This window comes from Eretmochelys imbricata, chromosome 11 (assembly GCF_965152235.1).
Source record: "Eretmochelys imbricata isolate rEreImb1 chromosome 11, rEreImb1.hap1, whole genome shotgun sequence".
In the NCBI taxonomy this organism is placed as follows: domain Eukaryota; kingdom Metazoa; phylum Chordata; order Testudines; family Cheloniidae; genus Eretmochelys; species Eretmochelys imbricata.
Genome location: NC_135582.1, coordinates 898,217 through 921,704, shown reverse-complemented (window position 1 = coordinate 921,704; position 23,488 = coordinate 898,217). Strand labels below are relative to the sequence as shown.

Here is a 23,488-nt window from a genome sequence, read left to right as displayed (position 1 = left end):
CAGGAAGCAGGAGCCGTGACGGTGGGAAGCCACCAGCACTGTCTGCCCTCTGGGATGTTTCCCCCGGGTTTGGGGGAGCCCGGCCCAGCCCGCGGGGTCCACCGCCGGCAACCAGCTCGGCACATCTTCTCCGCTCGTCTCCGTGCTCTGGGGCCGGGCTGGAGGGCTGCCCCACATGCCCTGTAACCGGAGCTGGGAGGAGCAGAGCCGCGTCCTCTGGGGTCCTGGCAGCAGCCCCAGGGTGCGGAGTGGCCCTGGCTGCACCCGGCCATGCCGGACGTGGGTAAAACCCCGGGTGAGTGTCGGCATGGTGCTCACTCGCCGTCCTGCCCCGGGGCGGGGGGAGCTGCCGTCCTCGCCCCCCAGCCGGCCTCCCTCCCTGCCCCACACGCCCGCGTGGCTGCCGAGGCGCTGGGGGGGGGGGGGGCCATGCAAATGCTGAGTTGGTATATTTGCTGGGTGTGCAACCCCCAGCATCCCGCGCCCCCTGCCCCCCCCGGGCTCCCTGGCGCCCCCCACAGCTCGGGCCCCAGAGAGCGGCTACAACACACCTGCATGGGGCGGGGGGGGGCGCTCTAGCTACGTCTTTATGGCGGGGGGCAGCTTCGCTGCAGGGAGGGGTGGTGGCCATTTTGAGTGAGGGCAGCCTGTGGCTTCAGTTCCATGGGAAGTCAGGGCAGCTGGTGGCCGTTACGGGTGAGGGCAAACCGAGCAGCCCCCCCTTGCCCCCCTCCCCACCTGGGGAGCTGCTAGGAGTCACCTGCTGTCTGCGGCCCGGCCTCTGTGAGCCACAGTCTGACACGTGCCCTGTGCACACACAGCGACACGCCTCGACATGCACGCACACGCCTGGACACGTGCACAGCGACACGCCTGGACACACGCACACGCCTGGACACGTGCACAGCGACACGCCTCGACATGCATGCACACGCCTGGACACGTGCACAGCGACACGCCTGGACACGTGCACACGCCTGGACACGTGCACAGCGACACGCCTGGACACACGCACACGCCTGGACACGTGCACAGCGACACGCCTCGACATGCACGCACACGCCTGGACACGTGCACAGCGACACGCCTGGACACGTGCACATGCCTGGACACATGCACAGCGACACGCCTGGACACACGCACACGCCTGGACACGTGCACAGCGACACGCCTCGACATGCACGCACACACCTGGACACGTGCACAGTGACACGCCTGGACACGTGCACACGCCTGGACACGTGCACAGCGACACGCCTGGACACACGCACATGCCTGGACATGTGCACAGCGACACGCCTGGACACATGTACAGTGACACACTTCTACATACACAAACAGCGACACGCCTGTACACACACGCACCCCCCCCGTACACATGTACAGTGACAGGCCTCTACATACACACACAGCAACATGCCTGTACACACACACACAGCGACACTCCTCTATGTACACACACACGCCTCTCCACATGTACAGTGACCCCATGCACGCACAGTGATGCCTGGACACATGTACACACACAGTGACACGCCTGTACATACGCACGCATAATGACACACCTCTACACGGACAGTGACCCGCTTCTGTGTACACACACAGCGACATGCCCGAACAACCCCCCCACAGCGACCCACCTCTGCGTACACACACAGCGACACGCCTGTACACACACACACAGCGACACGCCTGTACACACACACACACACAGCGACCCACCTCTACGTACACACACACACAGCAACACTCCTCTACGTACACACACAGCGACCCACCTCTGCGTACACACACACACACAGCAACCCACCTCTGCGTACACACACACACAGCGACACGCCTGTACACACACACACAGCGACCCACCTCTGCGTACACACACACGCCTCTTCACCGGCACAGTAACGCCTGTCCACACACACACACACAGCGACACGCCTGTACACACACAGCGACACGCCTGTACACACACAGCGACACGCCTGTACACACACACACAGCGACACTCCTCTGCGTACACACACAGCAACACTCCTCTACGTACACACACAGCGACACGCCTGTACACACACACACAGCGACCCACCTCTGCGTACACACACACGCCTCTTCACCGGCACAGTAACGCCTGTCCACACACACACACACACAGCGACAGGCCTGTACACACACACACGCCTCTTCACATGTGCCGCGGCGCCCCACGCACGCACAGCGACACGCCCGTGCGCCCCACGCACACGCATCGGCACATGTAGGCACAGACAGGGACACGCCTGTGCACACAGCAATGCTCCATGCACGCACAGCGACACACACGCACACGGAGTGGGGCGGCACCGAACGACGCTCCCCCATCCCCTCGCTGCGACAACTGCCCCGCCGGCCTCTGCGCCAGCCATCCCCTCGCTCTGCGTGGGAGCCGTGTCCCTCTCCTCCGCCCCGGGGGTTCGGCTGGACCCCGGGCCCTGCGGCCCCCAGCGATGCTGCATGGGGTGGCAGCATCGGTCACAATCCCCCCCACGCCCTTCCCTCCCGCAGGCGTCCGACCCCCCCGTCCAGTGACATGTGCGCCCCCAGCCCCCCTCTACGCACATCTCCCCTCCGGCCCTGCCTGCCGGGGGGGGTCCATCCACCAGCCCAGGGCCAGGCTGGGGGTGCTCGCTCTGTGTGCCCCACTGTCCCAGCCCCTGGGGGGGCTCTTTCTTGCGGGGCTGCCTCATGGGGCCTGTGTTCACTCCTGGGGGGGTCCTGCCAGGGTGGAGAATGGGGATGAATGGCCCCTGCCGGCCCTGGGCTCAACTCTTGGCATCTCCCCTGCCCCCTCCATGGGCCTGTCCTTTCCCCCTGCCGGGCTGGCTCTGCTGCCAGCCGCTCCATGGTGCCCACGGTGCATCTCCTCCCAGGGGGCAATGCTGGCTGGGGGGGCAGGAACGGCCTGGCTGCCCTTGTGCCTTGGCTGGACAGTGTGACTGGCCATTAGCCGGGGCGGGGGCCATTCCCTGTGCCCGGGGCCGGGGCAGGGAGCCCCGCCGGGGCGGCTGCACGGATGCTGCTGTAGCGACAGACGTATTTATTGACTTTGCTGACAAAGTTTCTTCCTCCCTTGTCCCCCCCGTCCCCTCCCCCGTCCTTGGTCCCCCCGCCCCTCCCGCTGCGCTCTGAGTTTGGGTCTGGAGTTGCTCTGGTGTGGACGAGCCATGTGCCTGAGAAGCAATAAAGGCCCTGAGCAGCCCGGCTGTCTCCGTGTGGTCATTGGGGGGCCCCGGCAGACCCCTCCCGCTCACGGGGCAGCCGGCCGCTCCAGGTGGGACTCCAAAGGCAACGCTCCCAGCGCTGAGGCTGCAAAATGAGAATGAAATGAGCCTGCCCGGAGCGTTGCGAGCCGGCCCAAAGCCAGGCCCCCAGCGCAGAGACCGCCCAGGCGACGGGGGCCGCAGGTCGGGCTGAAAAAGCAACCTGGCACAAAGGGGCGAGGGGGAAGAGACACCAAACACAAGCCATTATGAGGTGTGGAAAATCCGTGAGGGAAGCTAAAAGCCAGGGAACCAAATGAATCCTAGAAGTGCTCTAGGCCCGTGAGTTGATGGTGACGGTGAACCTAGGAGCGGGGTGCAGAGAAAGCCGCAGTGCTCAGGAAATGTTGCTGGCCTGTATCCAGGAAGCGGGACAATGCGCTCCTCTTGCGTGGTTGATGAAGTATTTCACCTAAGAGTTCGAAACGAGCTGGCTGAGGAATCTCTGGCTGCCGGCAGATGTTATTTTTAATAACTTGGAACACCAAGGCAGTTGCGGAAGGCTACGGTCGTGCCAATGTTTCAAGCAGGATGAGCCGGCCAGTGATTGGCCGATTAGCCCGATATCACTGCCGGGCAACATAATGGAGAAGCCGATACAGGATTCAAACAAAGAATTAAAGCCTGTGAATGTTGTGACGAAGCGGGACTGTTCTTAATGTTTCCTCTGAATAGTGTGGGGGTGCCTCAGTTTCCCCTAGGCAGTTCTTAAGTATCTAGGTGGCGGGGTAAGGGTGTGTGATCATTGCAGAGCCCTAGAGGGCAAGTGTGTGCAGGTGTCTGGACACAGAGAATGGCCGACACCCTGTTTCCTGGCCACTGATGGCCTGGGCCCTTCCGCCCTGCAAGGTGAGAGCTAAAGGGTTGGAGAACAAAGGAATCCGGTGCCCTCCTGGCCGGGGAAAGGGACAAAGCCCAGAGGAGGAGGGGCTGGAGGGTGAGGCAGTTTGGGGCTTGCTGGGGACATGGAGTGAAGGGCAGACGTGGTTTTCTGGCTCACTGCCCCCCAAAATGGACCCAGCTGAAGGGTCCGGTTCTCTGCACCTACAAGCTCTGTTTTAGACCATGTTCCTGTCGTCTAATAAACTTCTGTTTTACTGGCTGGCTGAGAGTCCCGTCTGACTGCGAAGTTGGGGGGCAGGACCCTCTGGCTTCCCCAGGACCCCGCCTGGGCGGACTCGCTGTGGGAAGCGCACGGAGGGGCAGAGGAGGCTGAATGCTCGGAGGTCAGACCCAGGAAGGTGGAGCCGGGTGAGCTGTGTGTCCTGCAGACAGGCTGCTCCCCAAGAGGAGACTTCCCCAGAGTCCTGCCTGGCTTCTTGGGGAGCAGATCCAGAGCATCGCCTGGGGGCAGGGGACAGGGAGCCAGGCTGGCTGGGGGGTGCAGCGAGGGGATGGGGAGCCAGGCTGGCTGGGGGGGTGTAGCGGGGGCAGGGGATGGGGAGCCAGGCTGGCTAGGGGGTGCAGCGGGGGCGGGGGATGGGGAGCCAGACTGCCTGGGGCGTGCAGCGGGGGGATGGGGATCCAGGCTGGCTGGGGGGGTGCACCGGGGGCCGGGGATGGGGATCCAGGCTGGCTGGGAGGGTGCAGCGGGGGGTTGGGGAGCCAGGCTGGCTGGGGGGTGCAGCGGGGGGATGGGGAGCCAGGCTGGCTGGGGGGTGCAGCGGGGGGATGGGGATCCAGGCTGGCTGGGGGGGGTGCAGCGGGGGGCGGGGGATGGGGAGCCAGGCTGCCTGGGAGGTGCAGCGGTGGGGGTTGGGGAACAGACAGACGGACAGGCAGACGGATGCGTGGCCGGCAGCGCCAGGCCAGGGCTGCCCAGCTGCCGCGCGGGGTCCCAGTGGGCGGCTGCAATGCGATGAGCCAGCAGAGGCTGAATCCGGCCGGCCCCAATTCCCCCGGCAGCCGCGGCCAGGCTATATAAGGAGGGCCGGGGCTGGGGCGTGGGGGGCCCTGGCCAGGCCACAGCGGGCAGGGGGCCCCTGGCTGGCCAAAGAAGGCGACGTCGGGCCGGGAATGCCGCCAGAGGCTCAGGCGAAGCTGCCCCGGGGGCCCGGCGGCCCCGCCCTGGCCGGGGTATAAAGCCAGGCCTGATGGGGAGGCCGCAGTCGCCCCCAGGCCTGGCCAGCCCCCTCCTGCCCCGACTCTTGGCGCGCCCTGGTAAGTCCCCCCGCCCGTCGCAGGAGAGACCGGGGCAGCCCCTGTCTTGCCCAGCGCCCCCGCCCCGGAGCTGCCTGCCCCACGGCTGGGGGGGCCCGACGCAGCTCAACTTGTCCCAGGGAGTCCTGTGGGGCACAATCCCCGCATGGAGCAGAGCCAGCCCCCCAGAGAGCAGGGACACCTGGCATTCAGCCCCCCAGTGCCAGCCGCGGCCTCGTCTGCCCCAGCTCTGCCCGGGGAGCTCGGCGGCGGTACCAAGCCTCAGCGGGGTGGGGCCATCCCCAGCTCTGCCCCATTTCCCCCAGGACACAGGGCTGGGGCAGCGTGGGGTCTGGCGGGGGGAAAGGGGCAGCGAGGGGGCGGGGCAGTGGGGGGTTGGGGGACGGGGGTGTGACGAAGCGGGACTGTTCTTAATGTTTCCTCTGAATAGTATGGGGGTGCCTCAGTTTCCCCTAGATACTTAAGAACTGCATAGGGGAAACTGAGACACCCCCACACTATTCAGAGGAAACATTAAGAACAGTCCCGCTTCGTCACAAGGGGTATCAGGCAGTGAGGGGAGAGACAAGGGTAGTGGGCAGTGAGGGGGCAGGAGCAATAGGGGAATGGGAGTGAGTGGATAGCGAGGGGGTGGGGAGCAGAGGGGGGATGGGCGGAAGTGGGGGAATGGGGCAGTGAGGGCGTGGGGCAGTAAGGAGATGGGGGTTAGTGTAGGGGATGGGCAGGATTGGGGGGGATGGGGCAGCAGGTGGTGAGGGAGTGGGGGCAGTAGGGGAATGGGGGAGGTGGGTGGTGGGGGATGGGGGAGCGGGTCGTAGGGGTTGGGCGGGAGTGGAGGGATGGGGCAGCAGGTGGGGGGACAGGGCAGTGGGTTGGGCGGAAGTGGGGGAGATGGGGTAGCGGGCGGTGGGGGTTGGATGGGAGCGGGGAGATGGGGCAGCGGAAGTGGGGGTTGGGTGGGAGTGGAGGTCGGGGGGACAGGGCACTGGATGGTGAGGGAGTGGGGGCAGTATGGGGATGGGGGAGGTGGGCTGTGGGGGATGGGGGAGCGGGTGGTGGGGGTTGGGCGGGAGTGGGGGTGGGGGGATGGGGGCAGCAGGTGGGGGAGAGGGCAGTGGGTTGGGCGGAAGGGGGGAGGATGGGGTAGCGGGCGGTGGGGGTTGGGCGGGAGTGGGGGGGATGGGGCAGCAGGTGGGGGGCACAGGGCAGCGGGTGGTGGGGGTTGGGCGGGAGTGGGGGTGGGGGGATGGGGCAGCAGGTGGGGGGAGAGGGCAGTGGGTTGGGCGGAAGTGGGGAGGATGGGGTAGCGGGCGGTGGGGGTTGGGCGGGAGTGGGGGGGATGGGGCAGCAGGTGGGGGGCACAGGGCAGCGGGTGGTGGGGGTTGGGCGGGAGTGGGGGTGGGGGGATGGGGCAGCAGGTGGGGGGAGAGGGCAGTGGGTTGGGCGGAAGTGGGGGGGATGGGGCAGTGGGTGGTGGGGGTTGGGCGGGAGTGGGGGGACGGGGCAGCAGGTGGGGGGCACAGGGCAGCGGGTGGTGGGGGTTGGGCGGGAGTGGGGGTGGGGGGATGGGGCAGCAGGTGGGGGGAGAGGGCAGTGGGTTGGGCGGAAGTGGGGAGGATGGGGCAGCGGGTGGTGGGGGTTGGGCGGGAGTGGGGGGACAGGGCAGCGGGAAGTCTGGGGCCATGGCTGGAGGAAGATCTTGGGGTCAGGGTTTGCCAGCAGGGTCTGGCCAGGCTGGGAGGGGGGGTGTTCTGCCCCCTTGGGGAGCCGTTCAGTGGGGCTGGGCGGAGCTGGGCGCAGAAATCCCATTGGGGAACCCGAGCCAAACACCCCAGCAACATGGGAGCTAAGGGTTGGATTCCAGACGCCCCCCACCCCATGTCTAGCTGGATCTGAGGGGTCATGGGGGGCAGCTTGCCCGCTCCACCCTGCTCCTGGCTGCCTCTGTAGGAAGGGGCAGAGGGGTCCCTGAGGGTCTCAGCTCCCTGTGCTGGGGGGAGTAGGTCCCTTGGGGGGTCTCTGGCGAGGTTCCAGGAGATTTTAGGGGGAAAGGGTTTCTAGGGCTGCTAGGGTTTGGTCCCTGGGGGATTTCTGGGGGTCCTTGGGGGGTTCTGGGCATCCCTGGGGGAAGGGCGTCCCTGGGGGCGGTTCTGGGGAAGGAGATCCATGGGGGTTGTGGGGGTCCCTGGGGGAAGAGGGTCCTTGGAGGGTTCTGGGGTCCCTGGGGAGTTCTGGGGAAGGGGGTCCCTGGGAGCTTCTGGGGTCCCTTGGTGGGTTTTGGGGGTGCCTGGGGGAGTTCTGGGGAAGGGGTCTGTGACGGGGGAATATTGCAGGGGAGGTTTATGGGGACTGTCTGCATTGGTGAGGGGATATCGGGGGGGGGGGGGGGCTTCACTGGAGGGACGATACCTGAGCAGGTGACCTGAGCCGGGGGGCGGGGGGGGGGGGTTTGGGGCCAGGTGACACCTTCTGCCCGGGAAGCTGGACAAAGGCTGGAGGAGGGGCCGGAGGGAGGCTGTGGGGAGACAGCTGGAGGGAGTTTCAGTTTGGAGCTGGCTGGGGAAACAGCGGAAGCCCCAGGGCTGGGGGTCTGAGCTCCCTGCCCCACAGACAGACCTGACTGAGGTCCTGTTCTCTGCACCTACAAGCTCTGGTTTAGACCATGTTCCTGTCTGTGTTACTGGCCGGCTGAGAGTCCCGGAGAATCGCAGGAAGAGGGGGGTGCAGGGCCCTCATTCCCCCACACTCTGTGACAGGGTCCCTGGGGGGTTCTGGGGTCCCTTGGTGGGTTGTGGGTGTGTCTGAGGGAAGGGGATCCCTGGAGGTTCTAGGGGTTCTGGGGGGTCCCTGGGGGTTCTGGGGTTGCCTCAGGGAAGGGGGTTCCTGGGGGGGTCCCGCTGAGGCACCCAGCTGTCTCTCCCTCAGCAGATGTCGAAAGCGGCCCCCAAGAAGGTGGTGGCCCAGCCGCCCCCCGGCTGCACCCTGGACATTAACGACCCGCAGGTGCAGAACGCGGCCATCCGCATCCAGGCCTCCTACCGGGGACACAGGTGAGGGGCGGTGGGGGGTGGGGTGGGGGGCGGAGCGAGTCCCAGCTGTGACATGGGGCCTGTGCCCGGCTCTGCAGCCACCCCCGGGCACCACGGGGCCAGGGCTCTGGGCTGATCCGGGCTGAGGGGGGCACAGGGTGAGGATGGAGGGGGCTGCTGGGGAGCCCTAGGGCTGATGGCGGGGGGTGGAGGCCAAGGGAACCATGGGGGACCTGGGGGGCTGGAGGAGGGCTAGTGGGCAAGTCGACCACGGGGAGACCCTGGAGAGTGTGAGGGGCCCTTGAGGGTGGCAGGGAGATGGAGGGCAAGGTGGGTGCAGGGGGCTCTGGGAGAGTGGAAGGCAAAGGGACCACGGAGGGCCTGGGGGGGCCGTGGGAGAGTGGAGGGCGGGGAGGCATGGGAGGCTCTGGGGGGGTTTGGGGGAGACTGGAGGGCGGGGGGCACAGGAGGCTCTGGAGGGGCTCGGGGGGACGGGAGGGTGGAGCTGGGGGGTGGCTGGGCGTGGAGGGCAGGGGGCACAGAGGGTTCGGGGGGTTTGGGGGGACAGGCGGGGCCAGCGGGACCCACGTGAGCGCCTCCCGCCAGGTCCCGCAAGGAGCTGAAGGAGAAGGGCCCCCCGCGGGTGCTGCAGGAGCTGAAGGACGTGGTGCTGATCGAGGGCAGCGCCGCCCGGCTGGAGTGCCGGATCAGCGCCTTCCCCGACCCCTTCATCCGCTGGTCCAAGGACGGGCAGGAGCTGAAGGACGGGCCCAAGTATCGCTACATCTTCGAGGACCCCGACATCGTGGCGCTGGTGGTGCGGGACGGCGAGCTGGCCGACCTGGGGCGCTACACCATCGCCGTGAAGAACACCTTCGGGGAGTGCTTCGACTCCGCCCGCATCCTGGTGGAAGGTACGCCCCGGGACCCCGGGACCCCGGTTCTGTGCCCCCGGGACCCCGGTTCTGTGCCCCCGGGATCCCTGGCTCTGTGCCCCCGGGATCCCTGGTTCTGTGCCCCCGGGACCCCGGTTCCGTGCCCCTGGAACCCCCAGTTCTGTGCCCCCGGGACCCCGGTTCTGTGCCCCCGGGACCCCCGGTTCTGTGCCCCCGGGATCCCCGATTCTGTGCCCCTGGAACCCCCAGTTCTGTGTCCCCGGGACCCCCGGTTCTGTGCCCCCGGGACCCCGGTTCTGTGCCCCCGGGATCCTGGTTCTGTGCCCCCGGGACCCCGGTTCCGTGCCCCTGGAACCCCCAGTTCTGTGCCCCCGGGACCCCGGTTCTGTGCCCCCGGGACCCCCGTTCTGTGCCCCCGGGACCCCAGTTCTGTGCCCCCGGGACCCCCGGTTCTGTGCCCCCGGGATCCCCGATTCTGTGCCCCTGGAACCCCCAGTTCTGTGTCCCCGGGACCCCCGGTTCTGTGCCCCCGGGACCCCAGTTCTGTGCCCCCGGGACCCCCGGTTCTGTGCCCCCGGGATCCCCGATTCTGTGCCCCTGGAACCCCCAGTTCTGTGTCCCCGGGACCCCCGGTTCTGTGCCCCCGGGACCCCGGTTCTGTGCCCCTGGGACCCCGGTTCTGTGCCCCCGGGATCCTGGTTCTGTGCCCCTGGGACCCCTGGTTCTGTGCCCCCGGGATCCTGGTTCTGTTCCCCCGGGACCCCGGTTCTGTTCCCCCGGGACCCCGGTTCTGTGCCCCTGGGACCCCGGTTCTGTGCCCCTGGGACCCCCGTTCTGTGCCCCCGGGACCCCGGTTCTGGGACCCCGGTTCTGTGCCCCCGGGACCCCCGTTCTGTGCCCCCGGGACCCCCGTTCTGTGCCCCCGGGATCCCGGTTCTGTGCCGCTGGGACCCTGGTTCTGTGCCCCCGGGACCCCGGTTCTGTGCCCCCGGGACCCTGGTTCTGAGCCCCCGGGACCCTGGTTCTGAGCCCCCGGGACCCCGGTTCTGTGCCCCTGGGGCCCCCGGTTCTGTGCCCCCGGGACCCCGGTTCTGTGCCCCCGGGACCCCCGGTTCTGTGCCCCCGGGACCCCCGGTTCCGTGCCCCCGGGATCCCTGGTTCTGTTCCCCCGGGACCCCCGGTTCCGTGCCCCCGGGACCCCTGGTTCCGTGCCCCCGGGATCCCGGTTCTGTTCCCCCGGGACCCCCGGTTCTGTGCCCCCGGGACCCCCAGTTCTGTGCCCCCGGGATCCCGCTTCTGTGCCCCCGGGACTCCCAGTTCCGTGCCCCCAGGACCCCCAGTTCCATTCCCCCGGGACCCCCGGTTCCGTGCCCCCGGGATCCCGGTTCTGTGCCCCCGGGATCCCCGGTTCCGTGCCCCCGGGATCCCTGGTTCTGTTCCCCCGGGACCCCCGGTTCCGTGCCCCCGGGACCCCTGGTTCCGTGCCCCCGGGATCCCGGTTCTGTTCCCCCGGGACCCCCGGTTCTGTGCCCCCGGGACCCCCAGTTCTGTGCCCCCGGGATCCCGCTTCTGTGCCCCCGGGACTCCCAGTTCCGTGCCCCCAGGACCCCCAGTTCCGTTCCCCCGGGACCCCCGGTTCCGTGCCCCCGGGATCCCGGTTCTGTTCCCCCGGGACCCCCGGTTCTGTGCCCCTGGAACCCCCAGTTCTGTGCCCCCCAGGGTCCCCTGCACCTCTCCTGCACTTGCTCCTGTTCTGTGGCCCCCAGAACTCCTGTTCTGTGCCCCTAGGACCCCCTGCACCTTTCCTGTACTCACCTCTTTCTGTGCTCCTGGGACCCCCTGTTCTGCACCCCCCTGCACCTGCCCGGGGACCCTCTGTTCTGTGCCCCCCAGAACCCTTGCACCTCTCCTGCCCCAGGGGTTTGCTATAGCACAGCCCAGGCTGGTTGTGGCCCGGGGGTCCCGGTGCTGGGCTTGTGCCCGGGGGCCCTGCCCATTCCTTGGCTGCCGGGCGGGGGGCTCAGCTCAGGCGCCCCTCCCCTGCCTAACGGTGTCAACCCCCCACCCAGTCCCTGCCAAGATCGAGAAGGGGCCGGAGAGCACCAAGGCGAAGAAAGGCGCCACGGTCACCCTGACGGCGCACATCAGCGGCGAGCCGGCGCCCGACGTGGGCTGGGCCAAGGATGGGGAGGACATCGAGGAGGACGACAGGTGAGGGAGCCCCGCGGGGGAGGAGGGCTGCACTGACGGGACCCTGGCCAGCTGTCCGGGGGATCAGGCCAGGTCTCGGACGTGGGGGACTCGGCTCCGGCATGGGCGCCCAGCACGGGTGCAGCTCCGGGGGGGTCGGGCGGGGTCCCCAGCCAGGGTGCGGGTCTCCGGCGTGGGCGCCCACCACGGGTGCAGCTCCGGGGGGGTCGGGCTGGGTCCCCAGCCAGGGTGCGGGTCTCCGGCGTGGGCGCCCACCACGGGTGCAGCTCCGGGGGGGTCGGGCTGGGTCCCCAGCCAGGGTGCGGGTCTCCGGCGTGGGCACCCAGCACGGGTGCAGCTCCGGGGGGGTCGGGCGGGGTCCCCAGCCAGGGTGCGGGTCTCCGGCGTGGGCGCCCAGCACGGGTGCAGCTCCGGGGGGGTCGGGCGGGGTCCCCAGCCAGGGTGCGGGTCTCCGGCGGTGGGCGCCCACCACGGGTGCAGCTCCGGGGGGGTCGGGCTGGGTCCCCAGCCAGGGTGCGGGTCTCCGGCGTGGGCGCCCAGCACGGGTGCAGCTCCGGGGGGGTCGGGCGGGGTCCCCAGCCAGGGTGCGGGTCTCCGGCGTGGGCGCCCAGCACGGGTGCAGCTCCGGGGGGGTCGGGCTGGGTCCCCAGCCAGGGTGCGGGTCTCCGGCGTGGGCGCCCAGCACGGGTGCAGCTCCGGGGGGGTCGGGCGGGGTCCCCAGCCAGGGTGCGGGTCTCCGGCGTGGGCGCCCAGCACGGGTGCAGCTCCGGGGGGGTCGGGCGGGGTCCCCAGCCAGGGTGCGGGTCTCCGGCGTGGGCGCCCAGCACGGGTGCAGCTCCGGGGGGGTCGGGCGGGGTCCCCAGCCAGGGTGCGGGTCTCCGGCGTGGGCGCCCAGCACGGGTGCAGCTCCGGGGGGGTCGGGCGGGGTCCCCAGCCAGGGTGCGGGTCTCCGGCGTGGGCGCCCAGCACGGGTGCAGCTCCGGGGGGGTCGGGCGGGGTCCCCAGCCAGGGTGCGGGTCTCCGGCGTGGGCGCCCAGCACGGGTGCAGCTCCGGGGGGGTCGGGCGGGGTCCCCAGCCAGGGTGCGGGTCTCCGGCGTGGGCGCCCAGCACGGGTGCAGCTCCGGGGGGGTCGGGCGGGGTCCCCAGCCAGGGTGCGGGTCTCCGGCGTGGGCGCCCAGCACGGGTGCAGCTCCGGGGGGGTCGGGCGGGGTCCCCAGCCAGGGTGCGGGTCTCCGGCGTGGGCGCCCAGCACGGGTGCAGCTCCGGGGGGGTCGGGCGGGGTCCCCAGCCAGGGTGCGGGTCTCCGGCGTGGGCGCCCAGCACGGGTGCAGCTCCGGGGGGGTCGGGCGGGGTCCCCAGCCAGGGTGCGGGTCTCCGGCGTGGGCGCCCAGCACGGGTGCAGCTCCGGGGGGGTTGGGCGGGGTCCCCAGCCAGGGTGCGGGGCTCCAGCATGGGCGCCCAGCACGGGTGCAGCTCCGGGGGGGTCAGGCAGGGTCCCCAGCCAGGGTGCAGGGCTCCGGCGTGGGCGCCCACCACGGGTGCAGCTCCAGGGGGGTCGGGCTGGGTCGCAGGGCCCGGGGCTCTGGCGCTCACCTGTCTCCACGCTGCCGGCCCGTCTCCCCAGGGTGTTCTACGACATCGGCAGCGACTCGACCACTCTCACCATCAAGCGGGTGGCCGCGGGCGACGCCGGGAAGTACGAGGTCTTCGTGGAGAACAGCCTGGGCACAGACGAGTCCTTCGCCCGCCTGGACGTGCTCTGAGCCCACAGCCCCCACGTCCCTGCCACCGGGCCCCGCCAGCGCCTCCCACACCCGGGGCTCGGCCCTCTGGCACGGACCCTGCCCCTGCCGGCAGAGACTGCCCCCGTCCTGGGACATGGGCCGGCTGTTCAATGGCCCTGGATCTGGGGCAAGGGGGTGGGGGTGGGGCCCGGGGCCCTGGGCTCTGGCTCGTCCCCCCTGCGGGCTCCAGGCTGCACCGGACTCAGCTCTGCTCGCTGCTGGGCTCAATAAAGGGGCTGCTGCTGTTTGGTGACGCGTCTCTGCTCCCTGCTTGGTAGCTCTGATGCCAGGGGAGGGGGGGCCAGCGCGCCCTGCCCCACCCCCGCCCCATGGTCCCCTGGCTTATCCTGCCCCACCCTGGCATGTTCCACCTCTCAATCGTCGGTGAACCCAACCGAATCCTGCCCCGGTCACACCAGCCCAGCCTCTCCCCACCACGCGGCTACTGGGACCTCCCCGCTGCCCATGCAGCCCCCTGTGAGCTGGGAATGAGCCGCTGATTGGGCAGGGACCCTCCTCCAGCGCTGAGATGCAGCCACCTCTGGGGTGGGGAATAGCAACAGTTTATCAAGAGCATGACACGGTTTGAGACAGGAAGGGAGGCGGAAGCTGGCATCCCAGGGAACCTGGAGCAGGATTTCAGTGAGCTGCAGGGTAATGCTCAGGGCTGGCTGGACCAGGGCACTGGGGCTGCAACCTGACGGGGGTCTGATGACTTCAGGTTCACTATAATCAGCCCGATGACACCTTGGCCATGCTGGGGTCAGTGGTCACTCAGTGGGGAGCGTGCCCCCTACTGAGGCTCCCCAAACAGCTCCTGGGACGGCCATGGGGGTCTCTCACTGAATGTGGGGGGGGGGGGGGCTGCCAAGCCAGAGGGCGTCGCTTCGTTCCCAGTCGGAGCAGGAGCCTCCAGGCCGCTGGAGCCCCTGCGGCCCCCCCGTGCTCCGCCTCAGGTTGAACACCAGCCGAGCTTGGCCCCTGCCCCTGCAATGACCTGCGTGGCCTGTGGGCATGGCCATTGGCTCAGTGCCTGATCCAGCCCTGTGGGGCACGTGGAGGCTGCTGTGATAGTGGCCGTTCGGGTGTCACTGGAACCCCCGCCCCCGTGACGGGCGCGAAGGCAGGAAAGGCCCCTTCCCAATGTCTAATCCAAGCGAGTCACTCAAAGCCTGCAGCGAGTCCAGTTCCAAGACACCTGGAGAGCTGGTGGGGTAGATTGCTGATAACTTGGAGCTCTTCTCCCAAAATCGCCTTTGCAACTCACCACTGGGTTCGTCACTCACTTCATGGTCAATCTGGGATCACTGGGGCTCATTTGCATTTGGGGATCCTGATAAGTGCCCAGTGACTAGGGCATCTGGAACATTTTGGGGCAAGACCTCAGTTTGTTTGGTGGCCTGGTCACAGTCCAATCGCCGTGCCATCCAGACCAGGGAGCGGGGGCATCACCGCCTGCCCTGTGACCCCGGCTGCCTCACAAGGCTTTGCTGTTGTAGCTCCCAGCCCAGGACGCTCACAACCAGGCTGCCAGCACGTGGGTCACACCTGGAGTGACTGTGTGCAGCTCCAGCCGTGGGCCAGCAGCCTGTCCTCAGCCCCGTTCTGGCTCCCACCAGCCTGGGTTACTGCCAGCAGGGTGACCCCAACACACTCCCTATCCCCAGCTTTCTCAAACCTGGGAGCTCTGCAATGTCCAGCCCCTCCCAGGCAGCTCAGAGAAATACCAGGGGTCCCTTGTTCCTTTAGAGACACAAAAGCACATCACAGCTCAGTAACTTCCCTGGGCTGAAAACACCTGGCCCTTCACAGACAGCACTGGGCTGGCTCACAGAAAAACAAAATAAATGTATTAACAAAGCAGACACAGGAGTAAGTACTCACACACACACACACACACACATACAAAATACCGGCCCGGGAGCTGCCCATCCCCTGGACAGTTTCTGTGTCAATGGGTGTGACGAAGTGGGACTGTTCTTGATGTTTCCTCCGAGTGGTGTGGGGGTGCCTTGGTTTCCCCTGGGCAGTTCTTGGGTGTCTAGGTGGTGGGGTAAGGGTGTATGATCCTTGCAGAGCCCTAGAGGGCAGGTGTGTGCAGGAGTCTGGACACAGAGAATGGCCGACACCCTGTTTCCTGGCCACTGATGGCCTGGGCTCTTCCCCCCCTGCAAGGTGAGAGCTAAAGGGTTGGAGAACAAAGGAATCCGGTGACCTCCTGGCCTGGGAAAGGGACAAAGCCCAGAGGAGGAGGGGCTGGAGGAAGTTTCAGTTTGGGGCTGGCTGGGACATGAAGTGAAGTGCAGACGTGATGGTCTGGCTCACTGCCCCCCAAAATGGACCCAGCTGAGGGGTCCTGTTCTCTGCACCTGCAAGCTCTGTTTTAGATCATGTTCCTGTCATCTAATAAACCTCTGTTTTACTGGCTGGCTGAGAGTCACGTCTGACTGCGGAGTTGGGGTGCAGGACCCTCTGGCTTCCCCAGGAGCCCTGCCTGAGCGGACTCGCTGTGGGAAGCACACGGAGGGGCAGAGGAGGCTGAATGCTCCGAGGTCAGACCCAGGAAGGTGGAAGCTGTGTGAGCTGTGTGTCCTGCAGACAGGCTGCTCACAGAAAGGCGACTGCCCCAGAGTCCTGACTGGCTTCATGGGGAGCAGTTCCAGAGCATCGCCCGGGGACTCCGTGACAATGGGGATCCCTTTGGTTGATTCCACCACGTTTCTTTGCCCTAGGAGCCAGGTAGAGAGCTGTGCCGGCCCCGTGCCTGGGCAGCCACGTGTCAGTGAGGCTCCCCAATGCCTCACAGAGCGTTAATACAGACAGTTCACAAGGGTATTAATTACCAGGGCATAATTAGTGTTCAGACGAGACCCCACTCTATATGCTGCTACTGTGCCAAAAATTAAAAATTCTGCACACAATATTTTAAAATTCTGCATATTTTATTTGTCAAAATCACACAATATAATCACACCAATTTCCATTATTTTGGGAATTCATTTCAAAATACCTGTCAGCAAGTATGTCTGTAACAATACAGAGAACAAAAATAGATTCAGGAAATGTATTTAGACAAATAGATTCCTTACTAGGCATATTAATACAGAACTCTGAGTAATCCATTTAAACTACAGTCCTGTTACCTGTCAGCCCTGTGATCTTGGGGAACCAGGGCGCAGTACCCAGCCTGTCGGACTCAGGAAAGACCCTCCCTCCAGCCTCTGCTTGAACCAAAGCCAATCAGAAGAAAGACTTACAAAAAAAAAGGCCGTGGGAGATACACCTCAACCCCTGGGACAAGGGTGACAATTAAGGAAACTCCCCTAGCCTCATTTGCATGGAAGAGGGGACAGGGAGGCATCTCCATTAGCAGACAGAGCGGAGACCAGAGATTCCAAGGCACGACCCGCAGGGAACTGCACGCCACGAGGGGGGATCTCTGCTCCAGATGTCAATGAACCCAGCCCGCACCCACCCAGCTCAGCCGTTATCAGACCAATTCTAGTCATAAATCCTTGATTGGGATCCAAAATAGTGAAGTTCCCTAATTGCATTGTGAGCTCCCTCCAAGGAACACCGCCCAAAGCCGGGGATGATCAGCTCCCATGTCCAGCCTGAACAAACCAACCCTGGTATCCTCCCTTGTTTACACATCAACAAACCTAGTGTCTCCCCCGAACCATTGTTGTTTCTCTACAAAAACTCCTACCCATGCTCCAGTCAGTGCTCTGATGCCTGGATCCAAACTCTGCATCAGTCCCATGGGGACTCCATCTTCCCCTGACGGATCGTGCTGGGGGCTCTGCCTGACTCCAGCACTCCGGACCCTCAGCTACCACCACCAGCCGGGACCCCCGATCGATTCCAGCTTCACGGAGGGGTGAGAACCCAGCTCCCTCTCTCTCTAGGTGCAGCCTTCGGACCCTGACTGGTGGGATCAGATATAGGTTAGATTTAATATTATCACTGTGTTGTTTGTTTGGCTCCCCTCATTACCTGGCAATAAATAACTTTCATGATTAAGCTGGTTGCTTCTCTCTCTCTCTCTCTCTCTCTCCCTGTCCCCCCCCCACCCCCCCACCCCCCCGGTGGGTGTTTTTGGCTTCCCCATTTGCTCTGCAGCAACGCTCCTCGTACCTAAGCTACAGATCCCTGCAGCCCCAAAAGTCCTGTGGGGTTTGCTTATCCAGTGGGTTACAACCAGAACAACGGTAACGCGAATGTGGGGACAGGGACGTGCTGAGTCCAGGGGCACAGGAGGGTGGCAGCTTGGAAATGCTGCTCGACCCGGCCTGCTGAGCCCAGGGGCGTACAAGGGGTCAGCGTGGACGTGCTGATTGGCCCGGTCCTCTCAGACGCGCTCTGTTAAGGTGGGTGCGTTGGTCTGATTCTGGGGCTGGAGGAACCCAGCCCGGGGGCACCTCGGTCCTGCAGGAAGCTCCACTGGCAGGAGCCTTGCAGCAGGGAGAAGCAGAGCTCCGTGGGAGAACACAAGTGACACAAGCAGGACATGGATGAAATTACAGACCCCCCCCCCCCGCTGCCAAAGAGTAACCCTAATAAATGAACATACCCCAAAGTAAGGGGCAAAGCTGGTAACACTAGAGAAACGTATTTCCCGTGCCTCCTCAGAAGCCGTTATAATGCCACTATAGAAATCCTTGAATGCTGTGGACAGTTCTGGTCGCCCCATCTCAAAAGAAGAGATACTGGAACTGGAAAAGGTTCAGAGAAGGGCAACAGAAATGATGCGGGGTATGGAATGGCTTCTGTACGAGGAGAGATTGCAAAGACTGGGACCGCTCAGCTAGGAAAAGAGCAGACTAAGGCGGGATATGACAGAGGTTTCTAAATCTTGAATAGCGAGGAGAGAGGGAATTGGGAAGTGTTATTAACCTCTTCACATAACACAAGAACCAGGGGTCACCCAATGAAATAAATAGGCAGACGTTTTAAAACAAACAAAAGGAAGTATTTCTTCACACACTGTACCGTCAACCTGTGGAACTCCTTGCCTGGGGGTTCTGGAAGGAGGGGATTAGATGGCAGGGGTCCACACGCACAAAGGGGTAGGGGGAGGAGGGGTGATTTGGGAAACGTGTATGCAGGGGCGGTATGGGGTGCAGAAGTGAGTGTGACGAGGTTAGGCTGGGGGACCAGTGTCTGTGGGAAATTGGAGGACAAGAGACTGGAGGCAAGTGCAGCGCCCACCCCGGTTGCCTTGTGCTGCTCTGGCTGAAAGAGCTGAGATGCAGTCGACTGGCCCGTGAGCCCCAGCGTGGGATAAAGCAGCCAGCATGAAACCAGGGAATCCGGCCACAAGTTCCAACTCCAGCAGTGACCTGAGTCTGCTACGTCAGCTCCCCCAGCCAGGGCGACTCCCCAGCCACGGGCGACTCCCCAGCCACGGGCGACTCCCCAGCCACCGGCCACTCCCCAGCCATGGGCGACTCCCCAGCCACCAGCCAGTCCCCAGCCACGGGCGACTCCCCAGCCACCGGCCACTCCCCAGCCACGGGCGACTCCCCAGCCACCAGCCAGTCCCCAGCCAGGGCCACTCCCCAGCCAGGGCCACTCCCCAGCCACGGGCGACTCCCCAGCCACCGGCCAGTCCTCAGCCAGGGCAACTCCCCAGCCAGGGCCACTCCCCAGCCACCGGCCACTCCCCAGCCATGGGCCACGCCCCAACCAAGGGTGACTCCCCAGCCTCGGGTGACTCCCCAGCCAGGGCCACTCCCCACCCTGTAACGAGCTGGGTAGAGTTTGTTTTCGTCCCCCAGGCAGGGCTGCTCCGGGGCCCAGCTCTGCCAAGGAGACACAGGCAGGGGAAGGCCCAGTAATGCTGAACAGACTGGAGCATAGCTGGCGCTGGGGGTTCGGCTGCTGGGGGGAGCTGGCAGAGCTGACGGGGCAGAGCTCGGCCTGGGGGCTCTCGCCGTGTGTCCTACACTAACTTGGTGGGATTCCTCCTAAGTGGAACAGTAGCTGGGGACACAGGGCCTGCGGGATAATGTCGCCAGTGCTGGGATGGGGGGTACCCGGAGTGCCAACTATAAGAACATCCGAGTGGCCAGATTGGGTCAGAGCAAGGGTCCATCCAGCCCCGTGTCCTGTCTGCCGACAGCAGCCAGGGCCAGGTGCCCCAGAGGGAATGAGCCGAACAGGGAATCGCCCAGTGATCCATCCCCTGGCTCCCATTCCCAGCGTCTGGCAAACAGGGGCTAGGGATACCTGGCTAATAGCCATTGCTGGACCTGTCCTCCAGGAATCTATTTAGCTCCTTTTTGAACCCTGTTATAGTCTTGGCCTTCACAACACCTTCTGGCAAGGAGTTCCTGTATGGCTCATATGGTTTGGCTTCTGGGGTGCTGTGTTCTGGCAGGGAGGGGTGGGGTGTTTGTTGGCATGGGGAGCTGTTCTGGTGGGTCAGTGGGATGCGGTCTGGCAGGGTGGGGTATGTTTGGGTGGGGTGGGGGGTGTTCGGTTGGGGCGGGGGGGGCACGTTCTGGTGGGTCGATGGGGTTGTGATATTGTGACGAAGCGGGACTGTTCTTAATGTTTCCTCTGAATAGTGTGGGGGTGCCTCAGTTTCCCCTAGGCAGTTCTTAAGTATCCAGGTGGTGGGGTAAGGGTGTATGATCATTGCAGAGCCCTAGAGGGCAGGTGTGGGCAGGGGTCTGGACACAGAGAATGGGCAACACCCTGTTTCCTGGCCACTGATGGCCTGGGCCCTTCCGCCCTGCAAGGTGAGAGCTAAAGGGCTGGAGAACAAAGGAATCCGGTGACCTCCTGGCCCGGGAAAGGGACAAAGCCCAGAGGAGGAGGGGCTGGGGGGAGTTTCAGTTTGGGGCTGGCTGGGACAGGGAGTGAAGGGCAGACGTGGTTGTCTGGCTCACTGCCCCCCAAAATGGACCCAGCTGAGGGGTCCTGTTCTCTGCACCTGCAAGCTCTGGGTTAGACCATGTTCCTGTCGTCTAATAAACCTTCTGTTTTACTGGCTGGCTGAGAGTCCCGTCTGACTGCGGAGTTGGGGGGCAGGACTCTCTGGCTTCCCCAGGACCCCGCCTGGGCGGACTCGCTGTGGGAAGCGCACGGAGAGGCAGAGGAGGCTGAATGCTCCGAGGTCAGACCCAGGAAGGTGGAAGCCGGGTGAGCTGTGTGTCCTGCAGACAGGCTGCTCCCCAAGAGGAGACTTCCCCAGAGTCCTGACTGGCTTCGTAGGGAGCCGTTCCAGAGCATCGCCTGGGGACGCCGAGACAGACGTGTCATTCCATATTATTCATGAAATATGCTTATGATATGAATACGACATAACTGAGATGTACTCTATGCAAGATGGCTCCTGGGAGAGCTCACTGGAGAGGTTGTGATTTACTGAATGGGAATATCCAGCGGCCGCTGTGTCTGAAGTTAGGAATATTGACTATGTATTTGTATTTCAACTAAAAAGAACAGGAGGACTTGTGGCACCTTGGAGATTAACCAATTTGAGCATAAGCTTTCGTGCGCTCCAGCACACTTCATCGGATGCACAGAATGGAACATAGAGTAAGAAGAGAGATATACACACACATAGAAGGTGGAAGTTGCTGTACAAACTGTAAGAGGCTAATGCATTAAGATGAGCTATTATCAGCAGGAGAAAAAAACTTTTGTCGTGATCATCAAGCGGGCCCATCTAGACAGTGGACAAGAAGGCGTGAGGAGGATACGTAACTTTGGGAAATAGATTCAATAGGTGTAATGACCCAGTCTCTGTTTCAACCCAAGTTCATGGTATCTGGTTCACATATTAGATCCCATTAACTCGGGTTTGAATAGAGACTGGGAGTGGCTGGGTCATTCCACAAATTGGATCGATATTGAATCTTTGCAACCTGCCTGCAACAGTATCTAGGGGGAGAAAAACTGTTTGTCACCAATTTCTTTAGTGCGACTAGCTCAGTTTGCGTGTTTGGTTTCATTTGTTCGTTATCTGCTTTGTTCTGTTTGTTACCCTTTTCCCACTTTAAAAGCTGCCTTTTAGAGTTAATAAAACTTGTTTTATTATTAAACCCAGTTTGTCATTTGTAACTGGGGAGGGGGGAAGATGTGTGCACACCTCTCTCCACATAGAGGGAACAGGCGAATTTCGTAATAGATCCGTGGGTCTGCACCCCAAGGGAGGGGACATCTGAGGACTGGAGCAAGTCTCTTAAGCTGAGTCTTCCCAGAGCTGATCTGCAGCTGGGGGTGGCCTTGCCTGGGTATGAGTTCAAGGAGGTTTTCGGAGCCTGGCTCAGCAAGACAGGTTAATGGGGGCCCAGGCTGGCAGATCAGGTAGACTCGGGGGTATCTCAACACATCCGTTGGCTTGCCAAGGGGTCCAACCCGACACAGGGGTCTGCTCTGGCAGGACAGGGGGTACATGCGACGGGGGGGGCACTGCACTATGTCACATCAGGCAGGCGTGGGGTAGGGGCATCCCTCCCACACTTGCATTCACTCTGGTTGGTCCCTTTCTCCTTAGACCCGTCCAGGCCTCCTGGAAACTTGCTAAATTCATGGTCTCAGTGACCCCCCCCCGCCGCCTCTAAGCAATGGGGCAGGGGACTTCCCCGAGGCAGGTCGTCGTCCCCCCCCACAGGGCGCCTTGTCCCTCCCTTAGGGACTCCCTCCCCTGCTCCTACGCCCTGGAGCTCTCATGTCCGAGGGTCCAGGGTCTGTGGTCGTGGATTTGCCCTGGATCCTGGTGTCACCAGCAGGGTCGCAGCCAGTCCCCCTGCGTCTCCCCTGCTCGCAGAGATCCTGGTGCCCCTGCGGGCCGTGCAGCCCGGGCCGAATCCTTGACCCTGGTGACGGGGTGGCGTCCTCGGCGGGTCCCTGCAGCCGATCCCAGAGAGCAGGCGAGAGGCTGCCTGTCGGAAAGGAGTTCGGTCTCGGGGTGTCTCAAGGAGCGGGACCAGAAGCGCCTGTTCGAATCCGTCCTGGCCGAGGAGTGAGCGAGACTCCCCCTCGTGCGCCCGCCCAGTGTGGGCCCAGCCCCCTCTCCCCAGGGAGACGCACGCTCCGTCCCGGGGCTCGGATTCCCCTTGGTTCCCACACTGAGGGGCTGCGGATCCCCTGCCCAATGCTGCGCCCTGGGCGGTCTGCGTGGCCCCCCCGGCCCCCACCCATGGGGCTGCCGGCAGCCGGCTGTCGTCACGGGTATTAATAGCCCGGCCTGACCATCTCAGGGCTTGTTTGGGCCCCCGCGGCCGTGCTGCTGACAGTGCACTGGCCGGGGGCCCGTCCCTGCCGCTGGCTCGGAGCCTGCCAGCCCCTCGCAATCTCACAGGCTCGGGACCTTCTGCCCCCGGGAGCCCGGTGCCGGCCGTGGGGCTGCAGGGTACGGCCGGGGTCCAGGCCTGCCCCGCCCGGCTCCCACGGGGCAACGGCGCCTCCAGGGGTCCCGGCTGCTTCCAGCTGTCTTGGGGCCGAGTCCCCGCAGGGCCCCAGGGCAGGGGGCGATGGGGCGCCCCTCTTCTAAGGCCCGGGGGCCCTTTGGCCTGGCCCCCCACCTGTGCGCTGGGCTCCCAGCAGAGCCCTGGGGGTGCCCGACCCACAGCCCTGGGCTGCTGGGGGTGGGCTCAGGACGGGCCGGCCCCGGCCCTCGCCCCATGGATCTGACCCAACCCCCTGCGCCCTGGCTGTGTGCCCCGCCCCCCCGATCTGACCCAACCCCCCTGCACCCCGGCTGTGTGCCCCGCCCCATGGATCTGACCCAACCCCCCTGCGCCCCGGCTGTGTGCCCCGCCCCATGGATCTGACCCAACCCCCCTGCACCCCGGCTGTGTGCCCCTGCCCCCCCGCCCCACGGATCTGACCCAACCCCCCTGCACCCCGGCTGTGTGCCCCAACCCCCCTGCACCCCGGCTGTGTGCCCTGCCCCCCCGATCTGACCCAACCCCCCTGCACCCCGGCCCCGGCCCTCGCCCCATGGATCTGACCCAACCCCCCACCCGGCTGTGTGCCCCACCGCCCCGCCCCATGGATCTGACCCAACCCCCCTGCACCCCGGCTGTGTGCCCCGCCCCATGGATCTGACCCAACCCCCCTGCACCCCGGCTGTGTGCCCCTGCCCCCCCGCCCC

At 65.0% G+C, this 23,488-nt stretch overlaps 1 protein-coding gene across 1 annotated transcript; it reads left to right on the top strand.

Annotated features, from left to right (window-relative positions):
• The first annotated feature begins 8,384 nt into the window (after nucleotides 1-8,384).
• On the top strand, nucleotides 8,385-13,356 carry SPEGNB (SPEG neighbor). Its single transcript, XM_077830344.1, has 4 exons — nucleotides 8,385-8,506; nucleotides 9,092-9,399; nucleotides 11,451-11,592; nucleotides 13,218-13,356. The coding sequence occupies exons 1-4, from the start codon at nucleotides 8,385-8,387 to the stop codon at nucleotides 13,354-13,356; spliced, it is 711 nt and encodes a 236-aa protein (XP_077686470.1).
• The last annotated feature ends 10,132 nt before the right edge of the window (nucleotides 13,357-23,488 follow it).